Source organism: Phaenicophaeus curvirostris, chromosome 1 (genome assembly GCF_032191515.1).
Source record: "Phaenicophaeus curvirostris isolate KB17595 chromosome 1, BPBGC_Pcur_1.0, whole genome shotgun sequence".
NCBI lineage: Eukaryota > Metazoa > Chordata > Aves > Cuculiformes > Cuculidae > Phaenicophaeus > Phaenicophaeus curvirostris.
In genome coordinates, this window is record NC_091392.1 from 4241438 (window position 1) to 4269238 (window position 27801).

The 27801-nt window shown below is 44.2% G+C and overlaps 1 protein-coding gene across 2 annotated transcripts in view; it reads right to left on the reverse strand.

Moving 5' to 3' along the window:
• SFMBT2 (Scm like with four mbt domains 2) overlaps positions 1-27801 on the reverse strand; it is a 120263-nt gene that overhangs the window by 83208 nt on the left and 9254 nt on the right. The window contains exons 1-4 of one of the 2 annotated variants that reach the window (XM_069867056.1): positions 23292-23350; positions 22055-22212; positions 16269-16363; positions 10662-10902 (exon numbers count right to left, since the gene is read on the reverse strand). In XM_069867056.1, the coding sequence (XP_069723157.1) occupies positions 10662-10902; positions 16269-16363; positions 22055-22160 (442 nt within the window). In that variant the 5' untranslated portion in view covers positions 22161-22212; positions 23292-23350. Of the gene's footprint in view, positions 1-10661; positions 10903-16268; positions 16364-22054; positions 22213-23291; positions 23351-27801 lie in introns of those variants that run through there. The other variant, XM_069867146.1, reaches the window with a different exon arrangement.

Sequence of the window (27801 nt, forward strand, 5' to 3'; positions counted from 1 at the left end):
TGGAGCTTGAGTCCCACTGAAACATGCTCTCCTTTCAGGAGGTCAGGAGCTACAGAAGAAATTGGACCTGCCAACACTCTGGGCTGGATCAGTGAAGTATTGCAGCTCAGCACTACTGCAAGGAGTTTTGCAGCATCAGCCTTTGCCAAAGATTTTTTTGCTGTGCAAAAGGCTTGGGGTTTGATCTATATAGTCATAATCTCACATATTGCCTAACAATAAAAATATATATATATATAAATAAAAAAAATACAAGTCTACATGGGTTTGGACAATCAAAAAGGGCTCTGGGGAGACCATATATTGTCTTTCCAGTACTTAATGGGGGCCTATAGGAAAGAAGGAGACAGAATTTAGCAAGGCTTGTTGTGATAGGACAAGAATAAGCACTTTTAAACTAAGGGAGGGCAGATTTAGGCTGGAAATAAGGAAGAAATCTTTTACAATGATGGTGGTGAAACACTGGAACAGGCTGCCCAGGGAGGCAATGGAGGCCCCATCCCTGCAAACATTCAAGGTCAGGTTGATGGGGTTCTGAGCAACCTCATCTAGTTAAAGACATCACTGCTCCTGCAGGCGGGCTGGACCTGTAAAGGTCCCTTCCAACCTAAAGCACTCTATGAATCAAAGCTTTCTCCTTTCTGATGCAGTCTTTTTTGTCACTGCCCATAATGTGGCACAAACCTCACTGGTATGTACTTTAGCCAGCCAAGAGGAATACATTTCAGTTCCCAAAGCTGCCCAGTAGAAAAACAAAGTGGTTCCAGATCAGTGGCTGGGGGAAGGCAGACAAAAAAAAACTCCGAAAAACCCACTTTTACTTCTTTTCATGGCAAAAGAAGCTGAAAAATGCCCCATTCCACGCACTTGTGTCCAGCCCCATCACCCCACACAAAAGTGTATCACTGTCCAAGTTTGAGCAGATCCTCAGCTCATTCTGGAGCCACAGCCACCAATGCATTCCTAAAGTTAGCTTTACTCCTCTGATCACCCTTGTCTTTACCTCCCTACTGTGTCTTATTTGCTCTTCATTTGTATGGTCCAGCTGTGAAAAAAATCAATTGGATACAGTCCTACTGCTCCCTAGTAAAAATCAAGAGTCTCAGGATTTCTTTAAAGCTCTGAAAAGACATGGACAGTAGAACTAATACCCATCACGATCGCCTCCTGGCCATTTGCTGTGACAGTCAACCATAAAGTAATAGCCTTACTGCACCCACACCCGTAGCCTGAACTGGAGGAGCATTTTAAACTCCCTACACAAACCTGTGCAGCAATCCACAGCAGAAGTATGCAAGCCTTGCTGTCTATGCGAGGCCAGACTCCAGGGCACCTTTGCTTAGTTCTGGTCCTCCAATCAGCAGCAAATTGGGCGCTGAAGACTTCCAAAACCCAAATGATACCAGCTTGCTTGCACTGAGAAACTCCCATCATGCTCAAGTGATCTCTTTGCTAGATAATGAAAACCTCATCTAGGGTCCCATAACACCTACAACTGACATAGTAGAGGATGGCTGACTTTTCAAGCTGTAGGATAAGGAGAAAGTCAGAATGTGTTCTCTGCCTTGAAAACCCAGATGTGCATCATAGAGGGAGGATGAAACGCATCATTCTTTGATATTCAAGCATCTTCCAAAGAGGAGAATAGGTATAAGGAGAAAACAAACAGATCTGAGTACAGTACTGCGTACAGAAATTAACTAATATCAAGCTTGACTGAAAAAGTTGATTAAATTAGTTTAATTTAAAAGCCCAAACAAACCCTGGAGGAGGTTCTTTGTTTATTGCTTTTTACCAACAGCGTGCGTTACTGAAGAAGCACCATGTGGGCATGAAATATTTATTCATTAAATCTTTCATACAGCTCCACACTATTGGTTTCACTCGGGATATGTTTATAACTTGTCAAAGTCCAGGAAAATCACTTCTTGTCGTTCCCCCACCTCCATCCCCCTCCAGATTGTTTATTAAAGGATTAGGCTTTCAGTTTTCATTACAAGAAGCCTGATCCTCAGCTCCACTGTTGCTTGTACACAATAACAGGATACTTGTAGTTGAAATAGTTCAGACTTCCCTGTACCACCCAAAAGGGACCATTACAGTGCTGCAAACAACACTGCTGCTTTACTGTGCTCCTGCTATGGGAATGGCAGCAGCATTCATTCATGTAGGAAGGCACCATGTGCCGGTAGCAATACATGGAAATAAAAGTCAGGACAGACAGTCAACTCAAGCAAGGGAAAAGCAGTCAGAAAGTGCATTCGTTTTAGTATCGGTGTGTCCGAGTCATTTGTTGTCAAACCTCCCTCCAGCGGTGAAACCCCTTCTTGAACCCTTCCTTGGCTGTCAGCCAGCCTACAGATTAAACCCATGCTCCAAGTTGGGCTAATAACACGCTAGCGTAAACAGCTCTATATTATCTTCTATGTTAGCTGTAAAACTATGTCATATTGTTATACTAGCTTTACTGACTGTATAGCTCAGTCCAGTACAAGAATGAAGATAGGTTATACTTAAGGATATAAATGAAAATACTCTCCATACAAAAGTGTGCAAAAATCCAGGATTCGCTCTAGGACTGTGCAGGGAAAACTGCACCATTGACACTGTCATCTCCCTAAGAAGTTGCACTGATACCTAATCTGGGTACAGGCTCAATAATCCTCAAATAACCCCGAGCAATAAAAAAGCACCCCAAAATGGATGCTGAGCATATACTTTAGGTGCACTGCAGGGTCCTGCTCAGTTTTAGTGGCCACAGTCACTGTGTGAATCCCTGCCTGACTGGGCCACAGGCTATCTGGTCAAACCTGCTTCTATTTCTCTTACTCCATCTGTTTGCGAGCATAAATAAATATAAATACAGAATAAGCAGATGTCATTATCCCCGGAAACTAGGCTTGCTGGGTATGTTTCTGCTGAAATGGCTTCCTACAGGAAAATTAGGTTTTGATTAAAGTATTTTTTTTTCTTGCTTTTAATAAAAGGAGCCTACTTCACGAGCAATCTTTGGGTTTTGCTTTAACTGGAAGCCTAAACCATCTTGCACAGCTTCGGTTTTGCAAATGCCTGACCCTCAGGAAGGGCTGGGAACTCCAGGCACAAGAGCATCTCACGGAGCATCAGGGACAAGGCATCTCAGGTTGACTCCACAAAGAGAGACCAGAAATCCCAGAAATAACTGGTTGGATATTTTTGAGGGGAAAAACAATGACCTTTTTTCTTCTTTTGAAGAGGAGAAACACCTTTGTAAGCCAGTTCCACCAAAAACGTAATAAGAGAAGCACAAAGAGTGATCCCAGCTGATGTGGCTTCAACACAGGAGAAATATTACCCTTAGCAGAAAGCCTGACCGTACCGACCACCATGCACCTAAACCACAGGGTCACTGCAGAACCAAAGGTGGGAGCTTCACATGAGGTATGCTCCCTAAGGACCACCTCCACTGCACACCTGAAAAACCTGAAACAAAAGGACCTATGTTCAACCAAGCATTGATTTTTTTTTTCCCCTCAATAGCCTCCATCACTCACAAAAGCCTGATAAAGCCAGACCAGTACCTGCCTCACATTTCCCACTCACACAGTGTTTCTTTGTCTGACTTTTACAACAGAAGCACCAGGATAAATCATTTACTCCCAAGATCACCTTGTAAACCTGCCATCATCTCCATCCCTACAAGGTTCCCTGCAACTGCGCCTGTAGACCTGAAAAAATATATTAAAAGGAAAATCAAACCAGAAGAGGTTGATCTCAAGCCCAGCAGACCTGGAGATGCCAAAAAACTCTATATTTGATAAAATCTACAAGACAAATTATTTGTAAAGCTTGTCCCACTGGCCAGGCTGTGTCACATTTGCACAGTAACTCAACAACTACTTACATTCCCATAAGACACGCAGGGACCAGTAACATTCCTTTTACCCCAAAAGGGCCTTACTTGGCAGTATTAAGTCTTTAAAAAGTAACTAAAGCCAGCAATACATGTAAAAGATTTGCAGTTTCACACAGTAGTAAAAAGACCATTTTCCTGGTCATGTAATCATAAGGTCACAGAATAATACAATGATTTGGGTTGGAAAGGACCTTAAAGATCATCCAGTTGCAATGCTCCTGCTATACGCAGGGATACTTTCCACTGGATCAGGCTGCTCAAAACTTCATCCAACATGGTCTTGAACACCTCCAGGGATGCAGCATACACAACGTCCCTGGGCAACCTGGACTAGTGCCTCAACACCCCCCACAGTAAAGTATGTTTTTTGAATATCTCCCCTCCTTCAGCTTAAAACTGTTCCCCCTCATCCTATCCCTGTGCTCCCTGATAAAGAGCCCTCCCCAGCTTTCCTGTAGCCCCCTTACGTACTGGAAGGCCACTATAAGGTATCCCTGGACCTTTCCTTTCTCTAGGCTGAACAACTCTCAACCTGTCCTCATATGGGAGGTGACCAGCCCTCAGATCACCTTCATGATCCTTCTCTGCGCTTGCTCTAAGGCAACATTATCCTGAGGTAGCACGAGAAATGGGCTAACTCTTGAATTTTCATACCCCAGACTGAGCCATCTGCATCATGTCAAAGAAGAGAAGCGAAAACTCCCGTGGGTGCTATAATGAAAATATTTTCTTCTTGCGAGGGGCTACGTGGGGCCAGCACAGAGATGCCGAGCCATGATATGCTCCAGCAATTTCCAGCTGCTGCCAGCTCCCAAGAGGCAAGGGAGTCAACTGGCATGGCTCCTGCTAGGGCAAGTTTCAACCCAAACACCCCAGGCACGTTAGCCAAAGCTAGCGTTATTTTTACCTCCTCTCCTCCCCTCTGTCATCATTAGGACAGCAAAGAAATAAAATGCTATTTTTCATACGCTCATTAAGTATAATCCGCTAAACGTTCTACGCCAATGCATAAAGCTGCCTACTATACTAATAGAATATTTAATTGACATTTATTTGCTGACTAGTTATTTATGCTAACGTCACCCCTGCATAATTAATACTCTGCTAAAGTCAACTTGAAAAGCACACATAAAACACTGTACTAGAAGTCATTTGCAGTATTCAAAATAGAGAAAAAAACGCAACCTATTTACATCAGGTTAGTTTAAACGTGGTTTTGAAGGAATAAGAATATAAGGATTGGGCAAATAAGGTATAAAAAAAAAAAAATCTGTATCTTACTTTAGGAATATCTGCAGACTTTGACAGTACAATCTGCCAAAGAAGATTTCCAAGTTTCATTTTACTTGGCTCGAGGGCCCAGTGCTTAGCTGATGTAAAAGAGCATAAGCTCAGAGAATGCCTACTGATTTTTTCCAGCCTCAAGCTCTTAGGAAGTAATATTTCAGGTGAGCCTTCAGTGAAAGAGCTAAACTGGGGCCAAATCTGCTCTCAATTATACCAGTACAAAAGCAAACTCATCTCAGATAAGTCAAGGAAGAAGAGCCAGCTCCTCACAAAGACAAATGGAGAAGTCCACCCTGCCCATCCGATCCCTCTACCTGCACTGTAATCATGGACCTGCAGGCACAGTTTACATTTTATTTCCTCTGGGATGAGATTACCAGGGGATACTTGGCTTTGGTTAAAAGAAAAACATCCATTTTCCGAAAGAGAAGCTCTGGAGGCCCTCACCTATTTTCGGAAATCTCTATGTTGTTTTTTGAAGAACCTTTGGACAAGCTTTGCAGACACAAGTGACCTCCAAGAACAACGCTGAAAGGCAAGTGTTTGGGCCACATCTCCATCACTATCCTAAGCTGTGCCCCTCAAATGAGTCCTGTGCACCTAATGACACCAAATCCACACCTCAAGCAGGAAGTACTGTTCGAGGCTTGCTTTTCTCTTTCCTCCTGTCTCACCATCTCCCCCTTACTGCTCCTGTTCCCATCCTGTGACCTACTTTCTCTCATTCCTTTCTGCTGTAGACCAGCCCCAGCATCTAACTACTACATCCACCAATGACTTCACATGTGCACTAATAAACTGGAAAAACTGGATCAAAGTTAACATATTCCTTTTATCTACCTATTAATCTGACATCTTGCATAAAAACAAGCTGTGCAACAGAGCTAACCATCTCTGGACTACGCAGAATCTGGTAAGCCTTGGTGCCGTAAGTTTTGACATGGCCAACCAAATCCAATTCTGCCCTCTCTCACACCACTGATCTCAATGAGTGGTATTTGGCTCTTTGATTGATTCAAAAAAAGATAGATATATATCTATTAAAAAAAAAAATAAACACCACCACAAGTCAAAATTTGAAGGCAACCCAGTTTGCTGTGGCACAGGTTTTATCTCTCTTTTTTTCATCCATACTCTGCACAAAATCAGATCCAGCACTTGGAATTTGAATGAAATTCTCATCCATTGACCAGGATCTAGGCCAGAAGTGATACATAACCTATTTCAAATAGTGACCAAATGATGATGTTTGCCCTTGCAGGAAGTCTGGGCAAGCAGAACTCTTCATCTCCATCCCTCTTAACAGGATATTTCACCTCATAGCTCAGCACCATGCAAGAGGGACTCACTTCAACCCAGCATCAGGTTTTTCAGCTTTAACCTTCTTCATGTTTGTGTAACAGAGAAGTAAAGGCTGCTTTCTTATATGTAATCGCAGTATAATTGATCACCTCAATCATCAAATCAAGGATAGGTGGTTTTTAGAGGTTTTCCCATCTGTACCAGTTAATTATAAAATCAAAAGCTAGACCTCGTTTTCTCCCCACTGTATTTCCCCGCATCTCCAGTCTCCTCCGTCTCCTAGTTTACACGGTGAGCAGACTCGGGTTTACCACGTGGATCTGCACACAGCAATGCCCTATTTGAATTTCCATCTGTCAATAACATTAAAGCAGAACCACCGTGGCAATTACAAGTGTACACAATAATCTTGTCGTCCAGCGTCTTTAGCGCATCCCAGAATGCATTAAGATAGTGCCAGGAGAGATTCAGCTCTGTTGGCTCAGCTGTAAATCTGCAATCTGTACAAAACCACCCAAGTGTCAATCAAAAGACGTTCCTGCTCTCCACATGCTTCACAATGCATAATTTAGCTACTACGCTTGTCAGGTTCTTCATGCTGCTCTTCTACCCGACAGTAAATGTGTTCCTGAACCCAACTGTCATCAACAAAAGAAAACAGCACATGGAAATAACAGGCTAAAGGAGGCAAGACACCTCTTCTCCTTTCACAGTTAAAGGAATTAATAGTAAGCGAAAGTTTAGATAGGCTTCAATTTTTAATCCTCAGTGTGTAAAACATCTCAAAGGATGGAGGATGTTGAAAAACAAATGCATTGGCTCTGTGCTGAGGAGGACAGTGCTTGGTTAAGACATCAGAGGGGATAAAGGCTGTCCCTGTTTCTATGTAGGCTAATACAATGGGTAAATTTTAACTAACTGATGGAAAGTCTGTGTTACATCCCATCCCTACAATGTTGAAAACAATCCTACTGTACCACCACAGCTTTGCCACTGTAAAGGAGCTTTGAAGCAGGTTATCCTTCCTCATATGAACCACAACTGCTACAGGCCTCATCAGAAAGGATGAAAATTTCACACTCAGTAACATCAGGCAGTAGCTACCCACAGTTAACGTGCAATAAAACAGAAAACTCTGTCCCAGGATGTGACTTTAGAACTGATCAATGCCAAAGCTACAGACCATAAGGACAGCTTCACACTTGCCTCAGCTAGTTCATGAATAAACATCCAATTCATTCGAATGAGTTCTATATTAACTAATTTAAATAATTTTCATTTTGCTTTGAATGGTAAACTGATCTATTCTGCCAGGATAGTTGAGTTTGCAATTCAAATTGCACACCGATCTGTAATGAGAAAAATATAATTAATGGCAAAGCTTGAAGTAACTACAATTTTACCCCTCTGACTTTCAGCAGGGGAGGGTGGGGGTGGAGGATGAAGCCCACAGACACACACGTACTCACGCCGTCCTTTCATAAGCCAATACATTTTATTGCAAAGTCAAGCACTTGGCTTGAGCAGTCCTATTCTAGAGCACTGCAGTGTAATGTCATGAAAGGACATAACATGACTTGACACTATGCTCACAAGCACCATGATGCAATACTAACGTCACCCAATAAATAATCATGTAACAGTCTGTAAATTAAATGACTTCCTTCTATTGGGATCATAAACAATAATTATTTGGCAGCTGCTTCTTAAAAGCCCTGTGTGTGCTGCACATTAAATCAAGTTCTATTGATTTACTAAACTGAACTGGCCCACTTTTTCTCATCTCTCTCCCATCTAACGAAATTCTCCATCCTATCGCCCAGTACCATTCTTGTCTGGCATCACATTGATAAGACAAGCACTCATCAGTCCAATCTGATTCGTAAGCAGAAGCAGAGCGTTGTCCCAGTGCTGGTATTTTGCCTATAAGTCCTCCTTGGCAAATCTGCTTTTTAACCAAAGTCTCCAGATTCCGATTAATGTCAAATCCTAACAGAATATAATTGTTTGCATGGTCTTGTCAACAGATATCCTCATTGTAAACAAGATGTGTAGCATCAGGCTTTCATTTCTTCCAAAAGCTTGACAATAAGATAGTATGCAATGCTAAAAAGGCAAAAAACCTCCACATAATTCACAGAGAACATCACTTTCTCTATCACCAATGCTAAGTCTGACCCTGTAAGCATTGTAATGAAGTTTGGCTCATTAAGATACATTCACTGATCAGCAAAGCAATTAAGCGTAACACAAACTCCAGGCATCTGTGTACAATAAATGCAGCCCTCACAAGTCACTTTTAAAAGCCAGTCAGAGCTCAGTTCTTCCTAAAGAAGACAAGGGGCACTCTCGAAAATTCAGCTTCTTCCCTGGGGTGTCCCAATGGGGGCTACAACCTTCTGAAAACCCACCTTTGAACACTATGCAAAAACACCTAGAAGAGCTCTGCGATCTAGAAGCACATTTAGGAACTCTCTCTTTCCCAAGTGAGAGAAGTACTGAAGGCTCAGGTCCTCCCAGGCATTATAGATGCTTCATTCCAAAATATGACTCAAGCTCTTAGATGCTTACATCTGTCTTGAAATTGCAACCTTAATTTATTCTTTCTGAAAACTATACTAAGACACATTCAATGGAGTTTATTCCCCGAGTATGAAAGTGGGAGGGAAAACAAAACCAAACCAAACAGGGCAGTTACTCAAATATAAGACCCTGGTAAACATTTATGTCGCCCAGACAGAGGAGAAAGAAAAGTATGACACACTGCACATTTGCAGTCATTCAAGCAAGACAATTCACAAGAAGTAGTCACAACCAAAAGAGCAAGTTCCAACATTTCCATGAAAAGTAGTTGCCTCTGGTTATAAAATAATCATTCTTTTCTATTACACCAGTCGACAAGATCTCTTACCTCTTGACCCTGGCATTCTGAGATTTAGTTTATTGCACCGTACACCTTTCTGGTAACACTGAATATAATCTACATAATACCAGGTTGTTTAAAAGACCAATAAAATGAAACACCTAACCTTTCTCACATCAGTCTGATTTACTAGTGCTAAGCCAACAGATTTCTTGGCCATATTTGTCTTCAAGATTTCAATCCTCTGTTTATTCAAAAGACACATATCAAAACAAAAAGATAAGTTTAGCTTAGAGTTCAGCACGTGCAAGACAGTAACAAGCCCATTTCAGCTGTGACTCAAAGACAGTGTCTATAGCTCATTCCAGTGGGAAGTCAGGCAACACCTATACCTGGAGAAATCACACTTGGCACACAAATGGGAGGCAGACTTTTTTTCAGTGGTCACATGCAACAGAACGGAAAAGAATAACTTCAGCAGTAGAATTCCTAAATGGGACTTCCCTAAAATGCATGAGAAGCTGAAGGTTAAATATTTACCTCTTCTTCCCCTGATCCAGAGCAAATGGGATAATATGGCAGGAACACATATGAGTAGCATTTACAAGTATGCCTCTGCTTGGAGCTATGTAGTAGTAAGGATACGCAGCTGTTCCATTGCTGTGTGCAACCCATAAACCCCACATTTTTCTTAACACTGGGGCTCAAAAAGTATTATTAACAAATGGTTCCACACGGGCCACTGGGTAACATACTGCTCTTGCATTCAGGTTTTATACACTTAATTGCTGATAATTAGGACACACCCTAACCTACAATGATCAAATTTTGCTATCTTCAATGGTGTGTATCCACCATTGGCATTAAAAGCTGCAAGAATTTGTGAATGGGACGTTTTAAATTTTCAGGGCAACACACTTGAATGCACAGCCAACTTCTGGTTTTGGTCAAACCTACACTGATCTTGCTTATTTCAGTTCATTCTCACTATGAATTTCATCCCTCTCCTACAAGAATAGGACAATATTCTCCCCTAACCAAAAATGATGGACTTGCAATTTAGCAGTAAGTTTCCGTGTTAAGACAGCTTCCTACAAAAAAGCCTTCTGTTGTTACCAAATAGAGCAAAAACACCTTAGCTAGAGGCCAACTGGCAAACAGAATCACTTACTGACCCATGGGGACCTGACCCTGACTGCACCATCCAACACTAGACGAGGATGTGCAGTACTCACTCCAGATCAACTGCAAGTCTGGAGATTAACCACAAACCCAATACTAGAGCAAGACCCCAACAAAACACACAGAACTCACCATCTGGAGGCATCAGGACCTTGTTATTCTGTGTACACCATCCAACGGGGTGAAGATCTGCTGTCATCACGTCACACCAGAAATCCGCCCTGCGGTCATCTCCATAGCCACAGTAACGAAGCAGTAAGAGCTGTCCACATGTTGTAATGATCGTAGCTACCCAATATGTGTCCGGATTGCTCTTGTTGGCCACTTCTAATTTCATCCCTGGTTGGAAACTGCTTTGAAGGCTGATTTCAACCTTACAAAACGAGAAGGGCATAGTGTTACCTTTTCTTCTTTGCAGGGAGACTCCCTTCCCCAGCTAAGCAATACAATGCTGCCCTTAAAAGAGCAGCTCAAGGATAGGACTTAAGTTGATTCCACTCCTTAAATCCAATCATCTTCACAATGTCATAGGGCCATTCCTAGTTCATTGGCATATACCTCACCATGCAAGGTCCCACATGCTCTAGAGTGGCTCTCCAGCAGTGGTAACCTCAGACGCACTACATCTAAGAGGGGACTGGTACCCATCCTCACATCATAAATCTCACTAATAGGAGAAAGACAGTACAACTAAGAGCAGGTTGCATTTCCAATTGCACAGCTCCATTAGGCAAATCACAGGACACATGTAAGGGAGAAAGGCAGGTACTAAGCATGCCTAAGAGTTAAGTCTAAATATAATAGCACCTCTTGAGACTTGCTAAGCATCAGGGTGAATTCTGTACCAGGCAGACAAAGGAGAGTATTTCCATTAAATCCACCCTCAGCAGCTAAATCCTCAACCAATTCACTCTCCCAGCAACCCAATAACTAAGGTGTGGCCCATCACTGAAAGAAACAAATGGTTCCTGTCACTGTCTTGACACCTGATGGAGATGTCATTTCCATCTATCTCATCAGTGACAGGTAACTTCCCTTAGGCCCCTGGAGATGCCAGTGCATCCCTTCCAGGACACTACATGGACTGCAGTTAAACACCGAGGGCTACTGTAGGCACACCACAACATATATTCCAAGGGCCAGTGGGATGTCTCCAGGTGTTGTTGATAGAGAAGAGGTGGATGCCAGTCCACTGGTTCAAGTGCCAACCTTGTCTTCAGAAGACCATAAAAAAAAACGTAGCCTGGTTCTCCCTATGAGATGCCTTTAGGACAAGTTCTTACCTGTTTCTTAGCACCTTATTTCCTGCCGAAACCAGAAGATCATAAAGTCGGGTTTAAGCCTGTCTCTGATTAACCTCTCACTTAAATGACACGTTAAAATGCCTCTTTTCCTGACAAAGATAAATACAATGTGGTCTACTTGGCCACCTGAGGACCTCTCAGACTTGGAGATATAAAATTAGAAAGAAAAAACTGACATCCTCTGAGTCCTCAGCAGTACTCCCTCAATCATCCCACTCCAGCTTATGACACAAGAGCTTCCCAGCTAAAGTGATTTATTATTTGCAGTTAACAGCACTCCAAATGCCTTTGCTTGTGCAGACACTTCCATAAGCATCAATGCCTGGAGTCACAGAACAGTTGAGGCTGGAACGGAACTTTGCAGATGGAAAAGGTCTGTGACATTTAGCACTTAGTCACAAAAAAGGATCTCAGCTCTTGTGATAGTAAAGGTCCTTATAAATAATCCAGGATATACATTCATCTGCAGTTTTTCTCCTTCAACTCACCACAAGTAAAGACCTAAGTGGTATTCTGGAGGCCCCTGACTTGTGACTGGAAATAACAGAAAGAGGGGAAACAGAGAAATAAAATAATCTCTTCTGACAGCTTCTAGGTTCCTGGCCAACCTAGGTTATTTCAATGATCAAGTTTCTGATTATGAAGCATACTCACTAAGTTTCCAGTACTAACTTGTCTCACACTGACAGTCCCAGGATTGAGATGTTGTGAAACCCTGCAACGGAGCAAGATAAGCAGGATGAGGTCAGCATCTCCATGCACCTAAAGACATCCTTAATAGCTTCATGAAGCCCAAACCTTTCCCTTGGATCTGGTATTTGGGATAGAGTCCTAAGTGGAAACCTGGAATAAGATGCTCTCTCCAAACAGTGGCTGGACGAAGGATAAACTCTACAATCACAGAATCACAGAATAACCAGGTTGGAAGAGACCCACCGGATCACCGAGTCCAACCGTTCCTACCAAACACTAAACCATATCCCTCAGCACCTCGTCCACCCGTGCCTTAAACACCTCCAGGGAAGGTGACTCAACCACCTCCCTGGGCAGCCTGTTCCAGTGCCCAATGACCCTTTCTGTAAAGAATTTTTTCCTAACGTCTAGCCTAAACCTCCCCTGGCGGAGCTTGAAGCCATTCCCTCTTGTCCTGTCCCCTGTCACTTGGGAGAAGAGGCCAGCACCCTCCTCTCTACAACGTCCTTTCAAGTAGTTGTAGAGAGCAATGAGGTCACCCCTCAGCCTCCTCTTCTCCAGGCTAAACAACCCCAGCTCTCTCAGCCGCTCCTCATAAGGCCTGTTCTCCAGCCCTTTCACCAGCTTTGTTGCTCTTCTCTGGACTCTCTCCAGAGCCTCAACATCCTTCTTGTGGTGAGGGGCCCAGAACTGAACACAGTATTCGAGGAGCGGTCTCACCAGTGCCGAGTACAGAGGGAGGATAACCTCCCTGGACCTGCTGGTCACGCCGTTTCTGATACAAGCCAAGATGCCATTGGCCTTCTTGGCCACCTGGGCACACTGCTGGCTCATATTCAGTCGGCTGTCAACCAACACACCCAGGTCCCTCTCCTCCAGGCAGCTTTCTAGACAGACTTCTCCCAGTCTGTAGCACTGCATAGGGTTGTTGTGCCCCAAGTGCAGGACCCGGCATTTGGCCTTGTTAAACCTCATGCCGTTGGACTCTGCCCAGCAGTCCAGCCTGTTCAGATCCCTTTGCAGAGCCTCCCGACCCTCCAGCAGATCGACACTTCCACCCAGCTTAGTGTCGTCCGCAAACTTGCTCAGGGTGCACTCGATGCCCTCATCCAGATCATTGATGAAGACATTGAACAGGGCTGGACCCAGCACTGAGCCCTGGGGAACCCCACTTGTCACTGGCCTCCAGCTGGATTTCACACCATTTACCACCACTCTCTGGGCCCGGCCATCCAACCAGTTTTCCACCCAGGAGAGTGTGTGCCTGTCCAGCCCAGAGGCTGACAGTTTCTCAAGCAGAATGCTGTGGGAAACTGTGTCAAAGGCTTTGCTGAAGTCCAGGAAGACCACATCCACAGCCTTTCCCTCATCCAGTAGCCGGGTCACTTTGTCATAGAAGGCGATCAGGTTAGTCTGGCAAGACCTGCCTTTTGTGAATCCATGTTGACTGGGCCTGATCACCCGGTTCTCTTGCATGTGCTTCATGATAGCACTCAAGATCACCTGTTCCATGACTTTCCCTGGCACTGAGGTCAGACTGACAGGCCTGTAGTTTCCTGGGTCCTCCCTGCGGCCCTTTTTGTAGATGGGCACAACATCAGCCAGCCTCCAGTCCAGTGGGACTTCCCCAGTCTTCCAGGACTGTTGGAAGATGATGGAAAGGGGTTTGGCCAGCACATCCGCCAGCTCCTTCAGTACCCTAGGGTGAATCCCGTCCGGCCCCATAGACTTGTGACTGTCCAGTCGGGCTAGCAAGGCTCTGACCACCTCCTCTTGGATCACGGGAGCCTCATTATGCTCCTCTAGCTCCTGGGTTTGTACACAGACGGAACGACCCTCCTTACGACTAAAGACTGAGGCAAAGAAGGCATTAAGTACCTCAGCCTTTTCCTCATCCCCTGTTACTGTTGTCCCTTCTGTGTCCAATAGGGACTGTATGGTCTCCCTAGTCCGCCTTTTATTATTTATATATTTGTAGAAAGATTTTTTGTTATCTTTCACTGACTTGGCCAATCCAATTTCTAGCTGAGCCTTAGCCCTTCTGATTTTTTCCCTACACAATCTCACTTCCCTCCTGTAGTCCACCCAAGAGGCCTGTCCCTTCTTCCAGAGGCCATAAACAGTTCTTTTCTTCTTGATATCCCTCAAGATCTCTCTATTCAACCAAGCTGGCTTTCTCCCCTGCCGGCTTTTTTTCCGGACCACAGGGATGGCTTTCTCCTGAGCTGCTACAATAAAACTTTAACGTTGCTCTGCAATTCTTCTTACAATTCTTTGTCCTGCAATACTCTATTGTTGTTAAAATGAAAGTAAAATAGGGGATAGAGGATCGTATTATTCTTCTGATGTAGACGGAAAAGAGGCTTTTCATCACTTACCCTTTCAAAACAAGAACAAGGAACCAACTGGAGACAGAGGTGGTTTAATGGCATGAACGCAGTGATCCAAACAGAGACTTCTCTTAAAGCAGCAACTTTCAGAAGTACATCTCTTAAAGTAGCTTCTTTCAGACGCTTCCCTCTCACTGCAGCACAACTACACTGTTCCCAAAGTGCATCTCTGCTAGCAAACAGACTCAGTGTAAGGCAGCCTAGATCATCACAGCTAAAAATCCTCTCTTCCTACTGAAGATGTCCGCATCCTCCAGAGCACAAAGACCAGCCAAGTGAAGCTAGGAGAAGAGCTAGCACAACTGATGAGTATCTGTAGTAGAACAGGCTGCTACCTGTATCTGGTGGGTCAGGTAGGAGGATAAGCAACAGCATCCTCATGGGACTTGCAGCTGAGGACATAGAGCCATCAGGACTTGTGGCTTTACTTAGATGAAAGCATCACAACACCTTCCCACTAGGTCTCAACATCTCTGACAGCACAGTCTTGTGGCTGAATGACAAAGATGTCCTGGAAAAGACCTACTAACATGCCACACATGAATATCCTTGACTGTGACAAAGAACTGACACATCAACTTAATTTCTGTCCCATATCTTTATGCTACATCACACATGTGGAGCTGAACAGATTAAACCACTGGTGGAGGATGGAGAAGCCAGTCCCAAACAACAATGGACAGGGTCCTTTCTTCAAAGCATGTTCTGATTTTCTTAATCAGCCAAGATTTCGGAGACTTTGAATGCTATTTGTGCTAAGAGGGACCACAGACACAGACCATGCTTAACTACCGTGGCTGTCTGTATAAGCCACGTTTACCAAGGAAAAACGTCATCTACCTAAGCACTTGGTTCTCACACTCCAGGGACAGCATCTCCATGCAGAAGGTTAAGAGATGATTTCCTATGGGCCATGCTGAACTCTACTGCTGAGTGACCCTGCTAGTCAGTAAATCTCACAGTAAGAGGACATTTTCTGAGAAATAAGGCACTGTAGTGAGATTAGGAGAGACAGCAATGAACAGGGAAGAAAATATAGGTTAAGAGAAAAAAATTAATTCATTAAAAGCAAAAGGAAAGCATCAGAAGCACTCAAAAATGGAAAATTTGAAACCAAGGCAGAGGATAAGGCAGTGGCATAGACGAAGCACTCTGAGCTGTGATTGCAGACAATGCAAACATGCCAAGTTCACCTAACACCAGCTGGGAGCCATACCTACTCATCCTGCCTGATGCACAGAGGGACAATTTACCCCCAGAATGGTCAGACCCCACTTGAGTTCTCCAGGGACCCCTGAAAACCAGAAGAGAGAACGCGCTCAATGTGAACAAAGCTCAGACAAAGCACGTACATGTTTGAAGGAGGTGTGGGGAGCAGCACTGGCTCCTGTTTCCTCCAGGTACTCGTCCCAGTTGAAGTCTGCATCCTCAATGCTGGAGCCCTCATCTGTTCAAAAGGAGAAAAAAAAAAAGAAAGAAAAGCAGCCTAAAACACAGCCAAAGAAGGCAAAAGTTGTGTCAAGGAGTTCAGAGTGACAATAGCAACCAGTATAAACATCAACACAAGGGAAAACAGACAGTTTGTTTTAAAGATCTGTGCTTTTCTCGTTTGACCAAATCTTTACTACACTTTCAACAGACTTTGGGACTTAAACAGCCAACACTTGGAAACCAGAAATGGCTCTGCTTTCACAGCAGCCGGGCAGCAAACCCATCATACTGCAACAGGCAATTGTGCTCTTTTATTCTGTATTTGATGACTCTTACTGCAAGGGAGGTGGCTGCCTTGACAAAGGCTGCTATGACAAAGTTGCAATGGCCTTGCTTATGCCCCAAAATCAGTCACCCTACTCTATTTAATCACAGCAGTGCCTAGTGATAATTCTAGAAGCTCTGTTGCCTGAGCAGTGTTGGCACTTACACCAGCTCCTGGGGGAGGGGTGTACCAGGTTTAGTCCTGCCACCCTTTCTCTCCTTCCTCAGCATCCCTCCACCCCGAAGTCTCAGCCCAGGCCCCCATGTCTCCCTCTGCCCCCAAGACTACAGCTGCTTTCCTCCAAATTGCCCAGCTACCCTCACCAGACCAACACTGCCTTCTTGCTCCCTGAAATTCTCCTTGCCTCATTTCAGATTTGGGGCTCTATATCATGCTTGCCCCATCTGCACCACGCCCCAACACCATCTTTCCCAACAGTGAAGGACTTGGCATTACTACTCTTCGGGGGTTTTTATAGCTGCACTGAATAGAGCAGAGTTGAGGCCTCCAACCATCACAGAAACACAAACAGCAAAAATTAAAAATAAATCTTCTTTCACTTACAGAAAATAAGCCAAATCCGATTGTTTTCATTTTGTTCCCAAGCAATCTCACAAACTCAGTTTGATCCCCAGAGCAAAAATATTTGCAGTCTAGCAATGAGCTCTTTGCAATAAGCATTTATCAGGCAAACTCTGCAAGACCCTTACCTGCCCAAACATTCATCAGCGTGGTCATGATGTAATTAAAGTGACTCATGACAAACTGAATTAAGAAACCTCCCCAGACAGTTTTATGAAGAAAACTGCAGGGTTAATTTATTGCAATTACTGCTACAGGTCTCCAGTTTTCAAGACGGGAAAATTATGTTGTGCAATAGGAATCTCTCATTATTAAAAGGGGAAGACATTGGTTTTATTTGCTGCCTGTGGAGCCAGGCATACATCGGTGAAGGGGAAAAGGTGGATCAGAAGAGGGGTTTTGAGACAGAGCCGATGGAGGATAGAGAGTTCAAAGAGGAGTGCTGAGCTGTCATCACTGTTAAACACTTTCCACGCTGCCACATCAAGTGTAAAGTCAGACTCATTGCCTTAAGCTCAATTAACCTGCTTAAATATGAAGATGTGAATCAACAATTACTCCCATGATAAAGTGGCTACCAGATGACTTTTCAACTCAGTAAGAAGAAATAACCCAACTCCATGACTGCAGCCTGAAAATAGACACATTCAGTACAGAACATCTTTTCTCTCAGATTCTTACACTTCAGAGCATGAAGCATTTCCCTCAGCCCACAATGCTCTCTGCATATTCTCAGTTTTTATTATTATTTTTTGCTCAAACCTGCTGGGTCAGTCCAGACAAGCATCCCATGTTCTCCAGCTTTCCACAGTTGTCTTGGGGGCAGGAGTTATTCCACAGAGCCGTGGAAGCAGGGTTTTTTAGGCAGTTCAGTATATAACCCCCAGCCTTTGTAGGGAGCAATGTCTGCAGGGTGACAAAATCTTCTCCCGAATTTGCCAACAGCACCTTACTTATGTTAGCATTACAGGTGCTTGTTATAGATACAACAAGCCTTCCTGTACTTCATAATCCTACTACCTGTGACCTCCACGTGCCCACACAGAGGGACTCACCGGCTGGTTCATTCACATGCAGTCCAGCAAAACTAAAAATAGCACCTGTTTTTAAAAAGTAACACCCAAATCTCTTCTTTCTAAACCCATATAGAGAGGCTTTAAGACTCCAGAGGGAGGGAGCGCGAGAGCTGCAGCCTTGTCTCCCTGTCAATTCATTTCACTCTGACACAAGTCTGACTCCTCTGCTGTGTTTTATCTGCAGACTTTATCAGGAAATTACTTTCACAAGGTCTGTAAAAATAATGTCAGAGCACTCATTTATCACAGTATCAGTGTTTTATTTTGCTTCGTTTTATCACAAAGGATTTTGAAGGGGCTGTAAGTTTCCAAAATGCTTTTTTTTGGATTTTCTTCCTTTCTAGAAATCTGGCAAGAGGCCATCCAGCATGAGATTGCACGGCCAAGGGATGAGACCTGCTGAGGGGACCCAACCCCATCTCTGTTATTCTCCCTCTGTACTCGGCACTGCTGAGACCGCTCCTCGAATCCTGTGTTCAGTTCTGGGCCCCTCACCGCAAGAAGGATGTTGAGGCTCTGGAGCGAGTCCAGAGAAGAGCAACAAAGCTGGTGAGGGGGCTGGAGAACAGGCCTTATGAGGAACGGCTGAGAGAGCTGGGGTTGTTTAGCCTGGAGAAGAGAAGTCTGAGGGGAGACCTCATTGCTCTCTACAACTACCTGAAAGGAGGTTGTAGAGAGGAGGGTGCTGGCCTCTTCTCCCAAGTGACAGGGGACAGGACAAGAGGGAATGGCCTCAAGCTCCGCCAGGGGAGGTTTAGGCTGGACATTAGGAAAAAATTCTTCACAGAAAGGGTCATTGGGCACTGGAACAGGCTGCCCAAGGAGGTGGTTGGTTCACCTTCCCTGGAGGTGTTTAAGGGACGGGTGGACGAGGTGCTGAGGGGCATGGTTTGGTGTTTGATAGGAATGGCTGGACTCGATGATCCGGTGGGTCTCTTCCAACCTGGTTATTCTATGATTCTATGTACACAGAGCTGTGCACAAATGTCCTCATCCATGAGAAAAGCCTTACTGCTGAGGAGAGAGCCCTACCTCTCTCAATTGCCTGGAGATCCCCTGATTAAAATGCAGACAGAAAAATGTAAAGTCTCTCAATATACAACAAAGACTGTGCCCAGTTGAGAAGCAGTTATCACAAAGGTGATCTGTTCATCGCTCCTCAAGTCATGCACTCCAAGAACAAAGTCCTGGCTCTACTGGAGAGCTGCAAAACCCCACGTGCCAACACTTCACAGAGCGCCCTGTGAGATGAGAAATTTGGCATTAGGCCTATTCTACACATCAACTCCCTTTTCAATTATTGGTACTTAGGCCCAGTGCTCTCTCTTAACAAAAGAGTCAAGGCTGGCTTGCCTACAATACGGTGATGTATAAACAAGCCCAAGATGGCAAATAAAATCAACAAGTCATTATCTGTGAGCCTCTCAATGGCTTTAAAGCGCTCATGCACTGACACTATAAAAATGCAAGTGTTCCAGCTGTTAACAGCCTCCTAGTATGTTTAGCTACAGGAAATAAAGAGGATAAAAGACCCAAAACCTGTGGCTCCAGAAACACAGATTTTTCCAGGCTTCACTGAAAATTGCTTAGCCATCTTACTTATAGCACATAGATGCCTTCACGACTTTTTGAGTAAATAGAGAACTGAAATGCTTATGCAGTGAACCCACCAAGAGGGGACTGAGGGGTGGAGCAGGGGGTGGTGTTACCTAATCAACCACAAACCGTGGGAGAATCACCAAGACTCATATCCCCACAGAAATTTAAGACACAGACCACTACATCTCATTCCAGAACCAACGTCTACGGTTGACTAACTGAACCTCACCCTAGAGGCTCCTACGCCTCCCACAGATACAAACAGATCCAGTAGAGACTAGACACTGAGTTGATGGAGCACGTCCAAAGAAGGGCAACGAAGCCGGTTAAGGGTCTGGAGCACAAGTCTTATGGGAAGCGGCTGTGGGAACAGGGTTGTTTAGTCTGGAGAACAGAAGACTGAGTGGGAGACCTCTCTAAAACTACCTGAAAGGAGGTTGTAGTGAAGTGGGTTTTGATCTCTTCTCCCAGGTAAGAAGTGATAGGATGACAGGAAATGGCCTCAAGTCGCACCAAGGGAGGTTTAGATTTCATATTAGGAAAAACTTCTTTACTGAAAGAGTGGTGAAGCACTGAAAGAGGCTGTCCAGGGAAGTGGTGGAGTCACCATCCACGGAGGTGTTCAAAAAGCGTGTAGATGTGGCACTTCAGGACAGGGGCCAGTGCTTTTTTTTAATATCAATGAATCAAAATAATATCTTCATCAATGATATCGACAGCAAGACTGAGTGCACTCTCAGCAAGTTTGCAGATGACACCAAACTGAGTGGTGCAGTTGACACACCGGAAGGACAGCATGTCATCCAGAGAGACCCGGACAGGCTGGAGAAGTGGGCCTGTGAGAAGCTCGTGAGGTCCAACAAGGCCAAGTGCAAGCTCCTACACCTGGGTTGGGGCAATCTCCAATTTCAATACACTGACAGTGTTCTCCACAAGTCCATCACCTGAGCTCTCCTGCACAAACACAGAGCAAGGATGAAGTCATAGCTGAGCCAAATTAACAACTCAGTGCCACTGGGAGAACTCCCATTCCCACCAGCACATGTTCTGGCCCTCCCTCTTCCTCCAGCCAGTTCAATACATAAAGCTGGCAGAAAAGTATTGACTTCTTTTTTCCTGTATTACCTTTCTGCTGGGTTAGGGAGTTGATCGACTCAGCCCAGGGTATGATGGGCAGAAGAGGACATGCAGGAGGTCTCTCATTTTGGCATCAGAAAGAAAGTAGATTTGGTCTAGCCATAACGTGCAACTTCATGATAGATACAGTCTCCTCCTGTTAAGGCTAGATATGGGAGTTAAAGCACCTAATTCCAGAAGAAATCACCAGAAGCTAGAACTTATTCTTCTGTATCTACCATGATGATGCCCAAAATTAGATCAGTGTATTCTCACCTTCAGGTGTCCACCCTGGAGCATCACAGAGCATCCAGTCATACCCATGAGCACAAGAACAACAGGCAAGCAGCTCTTCACGGGCAGATCTAACGTTTGGGAAGCCCTCTCACTTAAAGCACTCAAAAAAAAATCTGGAGGAAATGGGGGTGAAAGGTCAAAACAAAGGAGAAATGCTGCAATTTCTGAACGTTGATTTCCTCTCTTAAACCATAAAACTCCAGCAAAATAAAAAATGGTAGTGAAACAGGAAGAACACAATATGATGTGCTGGGAAAGGTTCTCTATTGCTTTTTCTTCACATTCTGAGTAGCTGCTACATACTATAGAAGAGATCCAGAAGAAGAAAAACTCAAATTTCCCAACCCACCAACCAAGGGACACAATCCATAAGACTGAAAATAAAGGCCTTCAGGCTGTACAACCATTCTCTGGACATTAGGAAAATATTCTTCACAGAAGGGGTCACTGGGAACTGGAACAGGCTGCCCAGGGAGGTGGTTGAGTCACCTTCCCTGGAGGTGTTTAAGGCACGGGTGGACGAGGTGCTGAGGGACATGGTTTAGTGTTTGAGGGGAATGGTTGGACTGGATGACCCGGTGGGTCTCTTCCAACCTGGTTATTCTATGATTCTATGATTCTCAACATTCCCCTGGCAATATGGCTGTCCCCACCACTACCAGTGATCAGCTGTAACACTGAGGAAAACCCATGGATGTGAAGGAGAGCTCACCTGAATCAAACTGCTCCCTGTTGCCGTTGGCTGGGCTCTGACCCTTTTCTTGGGAGAGATGCTGCGTCTCTTGCATGGTAGCGATGAAAGATGACCTTGTCTCCATAGTTCAGGGGGAGAGGCCTTGCCTTCCTAATTCATCCTGCAGCAAGGAGTACCTAGAGGACAAGTTAAAAGAAAAACAAAACAAAACAAAGAGTGATTTGTTCCACCTACACCAACCCATTCCCCTCAGCCCTTCCTAATGGTTTTCAAGTTATCTCACACAGACTGTAACCTATCCTGCTCTCTCCTCCAAGGTGAAGCTACAGTTGGATGAGGAACAACAACAAAAGGTCTTAGTGGCAATAATATCATAAGGCAATACAACAATAATAACGACAGAGAAGACAATGCACTAACGAACATCATCCACAAGGTTTGTACAGAATCACAGAACGGTTGGAGTTGGAAGGGACCTTAAAGACCATACAGTTCCAATCCCACCTTCCACTAGACCAGGTCGCTCAAAACCTCATCCAACCTGGTCTTGAACACCTCCAGAGATGCAGCATACACAACGTCCCTGGGCAACCTGTGCCAGTGCCTCACCACCCCAACACTAAATAATTTCTTCCTAATATCTAATCTAGATCTCCCCTCTTTCAGCTTAAAACCATTCCCTTATGCCCTATCCCTGCACTCCCTGATAAAGAGCCCCTCCGCAGCTTTCCTGTAGCCCCTTTAATTACTGGAAAGCTGCTATAAGGTCTCCCCAGTCTTCTCTTCTTCAGACTGGACAACCCCAACTCTCTCAGCCTGTCTTTGTATGAGAGGTGCTCCAGCCCTCTGATCAACTTAGTGTCCTCCTCTGCACCTGCTTTAAGAGACCCGTGTCCTTCCTGTGCTGAGGACTCCAGAACCGAACATAGTACTCCAGGTGTATCTCAAAGTTCAGTCCATCTCCCTGTACCATTAAACAGAGAGGGTACGATAAGCTCATAAGGTGGCAAAAGCCATGTCAAAAAAAAAAAAGTCCAGCCCTTGACTTCCAACTTGTTGATGGCTAGCACCACATGAGATAGATCTCACTCCATAAATATTCAAAATTCTAAAAGGGGCTATTTCATTATTTGTGATAATGAAACAGAGGTAACACCAAAGGGAAAATACTTGGGAGAAACTGGAATAGCTCTGGAAAATAAAGTTCTGCATGCAGAATGCACATACACTTGGGTTTTTTTGAATGAAGACCCACCTAAGGTAACTGCACCAGTTAGTACCATGCAGGGTAGCAAATATGAACTCAGGCATAGATTGGGTTATGTTGGCAGGGGAGATTCTTCTAGAGGGAATGACCATAGTAAATATGAAGTGGAATAAAAATATGTAGAGATGAAAAATTATATGAGAAAGGGAATGCAGACTGACTAGATCTCGAAACAAGACACCAGGCTAAGTAAGAACTATATTTCTAGCTACAGGAAGCCACCAGACAAGCAACAGCCAGAAAGACACCCTTAGGAGTAGATTAAAAAAACTCCAGAGAGAGCTTTTCAGTAAAACTCTCTGAGATGGTGATGAATTACAAGATGTCAAAGGAGGACTGGAAAAGAGAAACCAAGAGCTCAGGTTATAGGCACAGAGGGAAACAGCTATTCACACAAGATATGCTAAAGCAAAGACAGATGTAGGGAAGGTGTGTCCAGAATATACGAAGTGGAATACTGGTCCTCCTTATTAGCGGATGAATCCAAGGCTTTCATGACAGAGAGGACTATGCTGGCAGCACAGACCTCAAATGCCCTGCAAGAAGCATGACTAAAAGTAGGAAAAAAAGTTTACTGCCAGAGGCCAGGCAAAGCAGAAGGTAATAAGATTGTAAAAATATTATGGGATTTTTTTCAACTTTTACTACTCAGGGAGCATATTCAGAAAGCTCAGATATAGTGGCTATAAAATAGAAAGAGGGAGGGTGCTCTGTTGTAGATTTTTTTTGTTCCCAGTTTTTAAGGCTGTTCCAGTGAAAACTGTGAGGAGGAAATAGTCATATACGAACAGTTATAGAAGGAATGGAAAAAGACAAGAAGCATGTGAAGCTTGTGTGATGTCCACACTGTGGGACTGTCTGCTGGAGCACAACAGCATCATGGTGACTGCACTTAAATCATGCTAAAACCATAGGTGTTTCACAAAGCATCACTGGAAAAGCAAATTACCAAGGCAGGTGATACAACCCCCAGCTGAAGGTCAGTTGTGCCAAGTTAGACCTCCATCAGCAATTTGTGTTCCCCACTCTAAAGGAACACGCGAATGCAAGGAAAACATACTTTTTAAAAACGAGACCATAAGGCAATTGAGAGCATCATCTTCGTTGGTCTCTTTGCAAAGTGCTTAGTATACTTTGAGCACTCCATAAATAATAATGATCACTTCCCCACTGCAATGGCCACTACAGCACTTCATCTTTATTCTTTGTTGACACGAGACTTGTTAATGAATTAAGTGTATTATACACTATGAGTATTTTGAGAGCTGCTAACCTCAGAACATATGTATCACTTATCCCCAGTGTATAATAAGTTTCAATTAACTGCGAAACTAGAAGCAATCAGTCTACTGAAAGTCAAAAAACACTTCTCCTTTGGTAGAGAATACTTCCGTAAATATCATTAATAATAAATTGGTTAAGTATCAAGATTTTACATCAAGCTTGTCAAACGTGAGCAGAGGGGAGATGCCTGCTGAAGCTAAACCTGGGGTGGATTCAGCTGTTTTCATTTTTGCCTAGGACCAGACAATGATGGAAGGTAATCTAGGTCTATTTTAAAAAAAAAAAAAAAAAAAAACATCAAAGGACTGAGAGAAACACGGAGAGCAATTTAAACAACGCAACAAATCAATCACCTTTAACAGAACTCAGGGGTAATAGTACCAAGAAGAATGATAAGACTCTTGGTAACATAGTTAAACCTTGTGATGCTCCTATGATGGGCTGATAAAAAGCTGAAGGTGTCCAATCAGATGACAACAGTATTTATTGTTTTGTATGCAGTCAAGACTCAGATCTGCCACCAGATCCATGAGAACAGCCTGTTTCCCTGGGTCAGGGAATTTTCTGTCAGAAATGGGATGGGAAAACCAGCAGGAACTTATCGAAAGTGTTTACAACACCACTGGGATCCATCCTCAGTGGCCACATCTGGGGCTGGGCTTGAGTCCACTTCAATTAAAAGGGGGCATAGCAGAATCTCACAGCCAGATTCAGCAATGTCATCAGTATTTTTGTTTGTTTAACTCTGTTTTAATGTCATTTTTGCTTAAGCCACAATTTCTTGGTTTTGAAATGTCACATCAAGAACATCCACATCCCAAGAAGACTGGATCTGGCAGAGGCAACAGTTTATCTTCTTACTTTGGAAATGACTAGTTTAGCTTTTATGGTAGGAAAACATTTAATTATTTCCCCAATAACATGCGACAAGACCAAGCTCTTATGCAAACACAGGCATTAAGATAGCTCTGAGCCTACGTGTTGATATAACTAACCAGCAAAGAAAGCTGACATAGGATATTAATTTTTCACTTCTTATTAATTGCTGCTAATTAACACTTCAAACAGAGTCCCCAGCCATACTGTTAACAGTAGCATGCTAACTGGTCTGCAATCACCAACATTAAACAAGCAGCAAACATCACTGTACTCTGATTTCTCTGTTAGTCCGAAGAAACATGTGTCCACCAGAAACCAAATTAAGACAAGCCCCATTGCCAGCTTGTAAACAACAGCAAAAGAGGCTCCAGGTGACAGTGCACTAGGCAAAGAAAAATATCATGAAATGCATTTGAGGGAGCAGGGAAGGGGGAGATTCCCTGGTTTCAGATCCCTTGGTCATTGTTTCTGCACAGTGGTGGTTCAAACTAATCCAATTCTTCCCACACCATTCCCCTGGTATTCAATTCAGATCCAGACTCTTAATTCACAGGCAGAAAAAGGTAGTCCATATATAAAAAAAAAACAACTTTTATTTCCTTCTTCTCATGACTGTCAGTCTCAGCCACACCATTATCTCAATCATGCTGCCTTGTCATCTCTATCAATATTGGCTCTTTGTCAAGTGCCAGCACTGGCTTTCTCATCATTTTACACTTATCTCCTGTCAACTCCACCCTGGTTTTCCTTCCTTTGAAGTGAGACCCTGTAGGGAGAGGTACCCTACCCACACGCACAAATTCAGCACCATAGATTTAGTCCTGAAAAACTTAACCTTCTTCCTCCAATACACGGTTGATTAATTAGGACTGATATAAAAAGGCAGGCTACAGGAATGGAGGAAGCAAAGAAGATCCTACCTCCTTGAAACCTCCTGCACAGCAGAGAAGTGGAAATCCCACTGTGGGATAGTCCCACCTCTCAGTGAGGAGCCATTTGATGAGCACAGTAGGGCTGCAGAAAGGACTGACAGCACAACCCCATGTCCTTGGTGAAGAGCCTGTCCTAGGGATGTAGCAGGTGAGAGTGTGGATCCACAGGCAGCTCCAGGGCTCAGTAACCCAAGATACGTTGGGATATAACGAGCCTGCACTTCTTTCTCCAGCCAAATCAGGTGGAAGTTGAACATAGGATGTCTGGAGGAGACTTCCCTGGTGAATGCATCTGTTGATTTCACTCAGTCTCCCCTAAGCCAGGTGGTACCATGTGCAATTTCAAGAAGTCTTTACCACCTTCGAGGCTTCTGCAAGCCATGAGTGAAAAAAAAAAAAAGCCACTGCAAAGCTATCAAGGAAACCGTTTTTACATTTACTTGCCTGAAAAATTAGGAAACTGCAGTAATTGGTGCTGAGGCTCTCCAGAAGCAGGACAGGATTGAGCTGAGACCTGTCCTGCCTCAACCCAGTGCTGGGGCTGAGACTGTCACTCCAATTGCTCAGAACACATCATTTTCTATGTCCTTGTTAACATCCCCCACCTGGCCAAATGGCTTTACATCAGGTAAAACAGGGGCACACAGGGCTAGGCAGATGGAGCAAAAGCCCAGGTAGGACACAGATGATACCAGACCAGGTTGTGACTCCATTCTTGACCTCACCTTGAAGTTTTCCAGTACAGCCCCAGACCTCACGAAACAGCACTACAAGGAATTATGCCTACCAGTCCTACCCATCTCAAGTGAGGTTTGCCTCATCCAGTCCATCATCTGCAGCTAACCAAGAGAAAGCATCTCCAAAGGATGATTTGTGTGGTCTAAGTCACACACCCACAGTTCAGAGGAGAGGTGCAGTCTTCAAGGGGTGCCTGTACTTGCACAGCACCTGCTAAAATTTTAGACACCCAAATTTACCAGCACACAAACTGAAGAAGTGAGATGCCCAGATGCCATTTGGTACTGGCCCTGTCTGTGGAGCAGGGTGAAGGGCACTCAGCCCCACGGTACCAAATCTAGGATGCACAAGAGTTGGCTGCCACAAGGCTGATTTTGAACCTTTCTCTCCCTTCTCAGGTGGCCCAGTAAGATATCTTGTCTCCAGCAGGACACAATATAAGATCAGGCATCACCTGAGAGTCAAGGCAAAAAATACCAAGCTGATATCCTGCCCACCCTCAAGCTCTCTTCTCCACATTTCCTTTTCCTTTTGGGACTCTGCTCTTCATCAAGACAGTCTGATCCAACACTGTGTTCCTGTAGCCCTTCTGGTTGCTTCCATTACCTGCTAGCCTGGAGTTACCCATGTTCCAGTGGATCCCAGCCCCAGCGAATACCGAGATC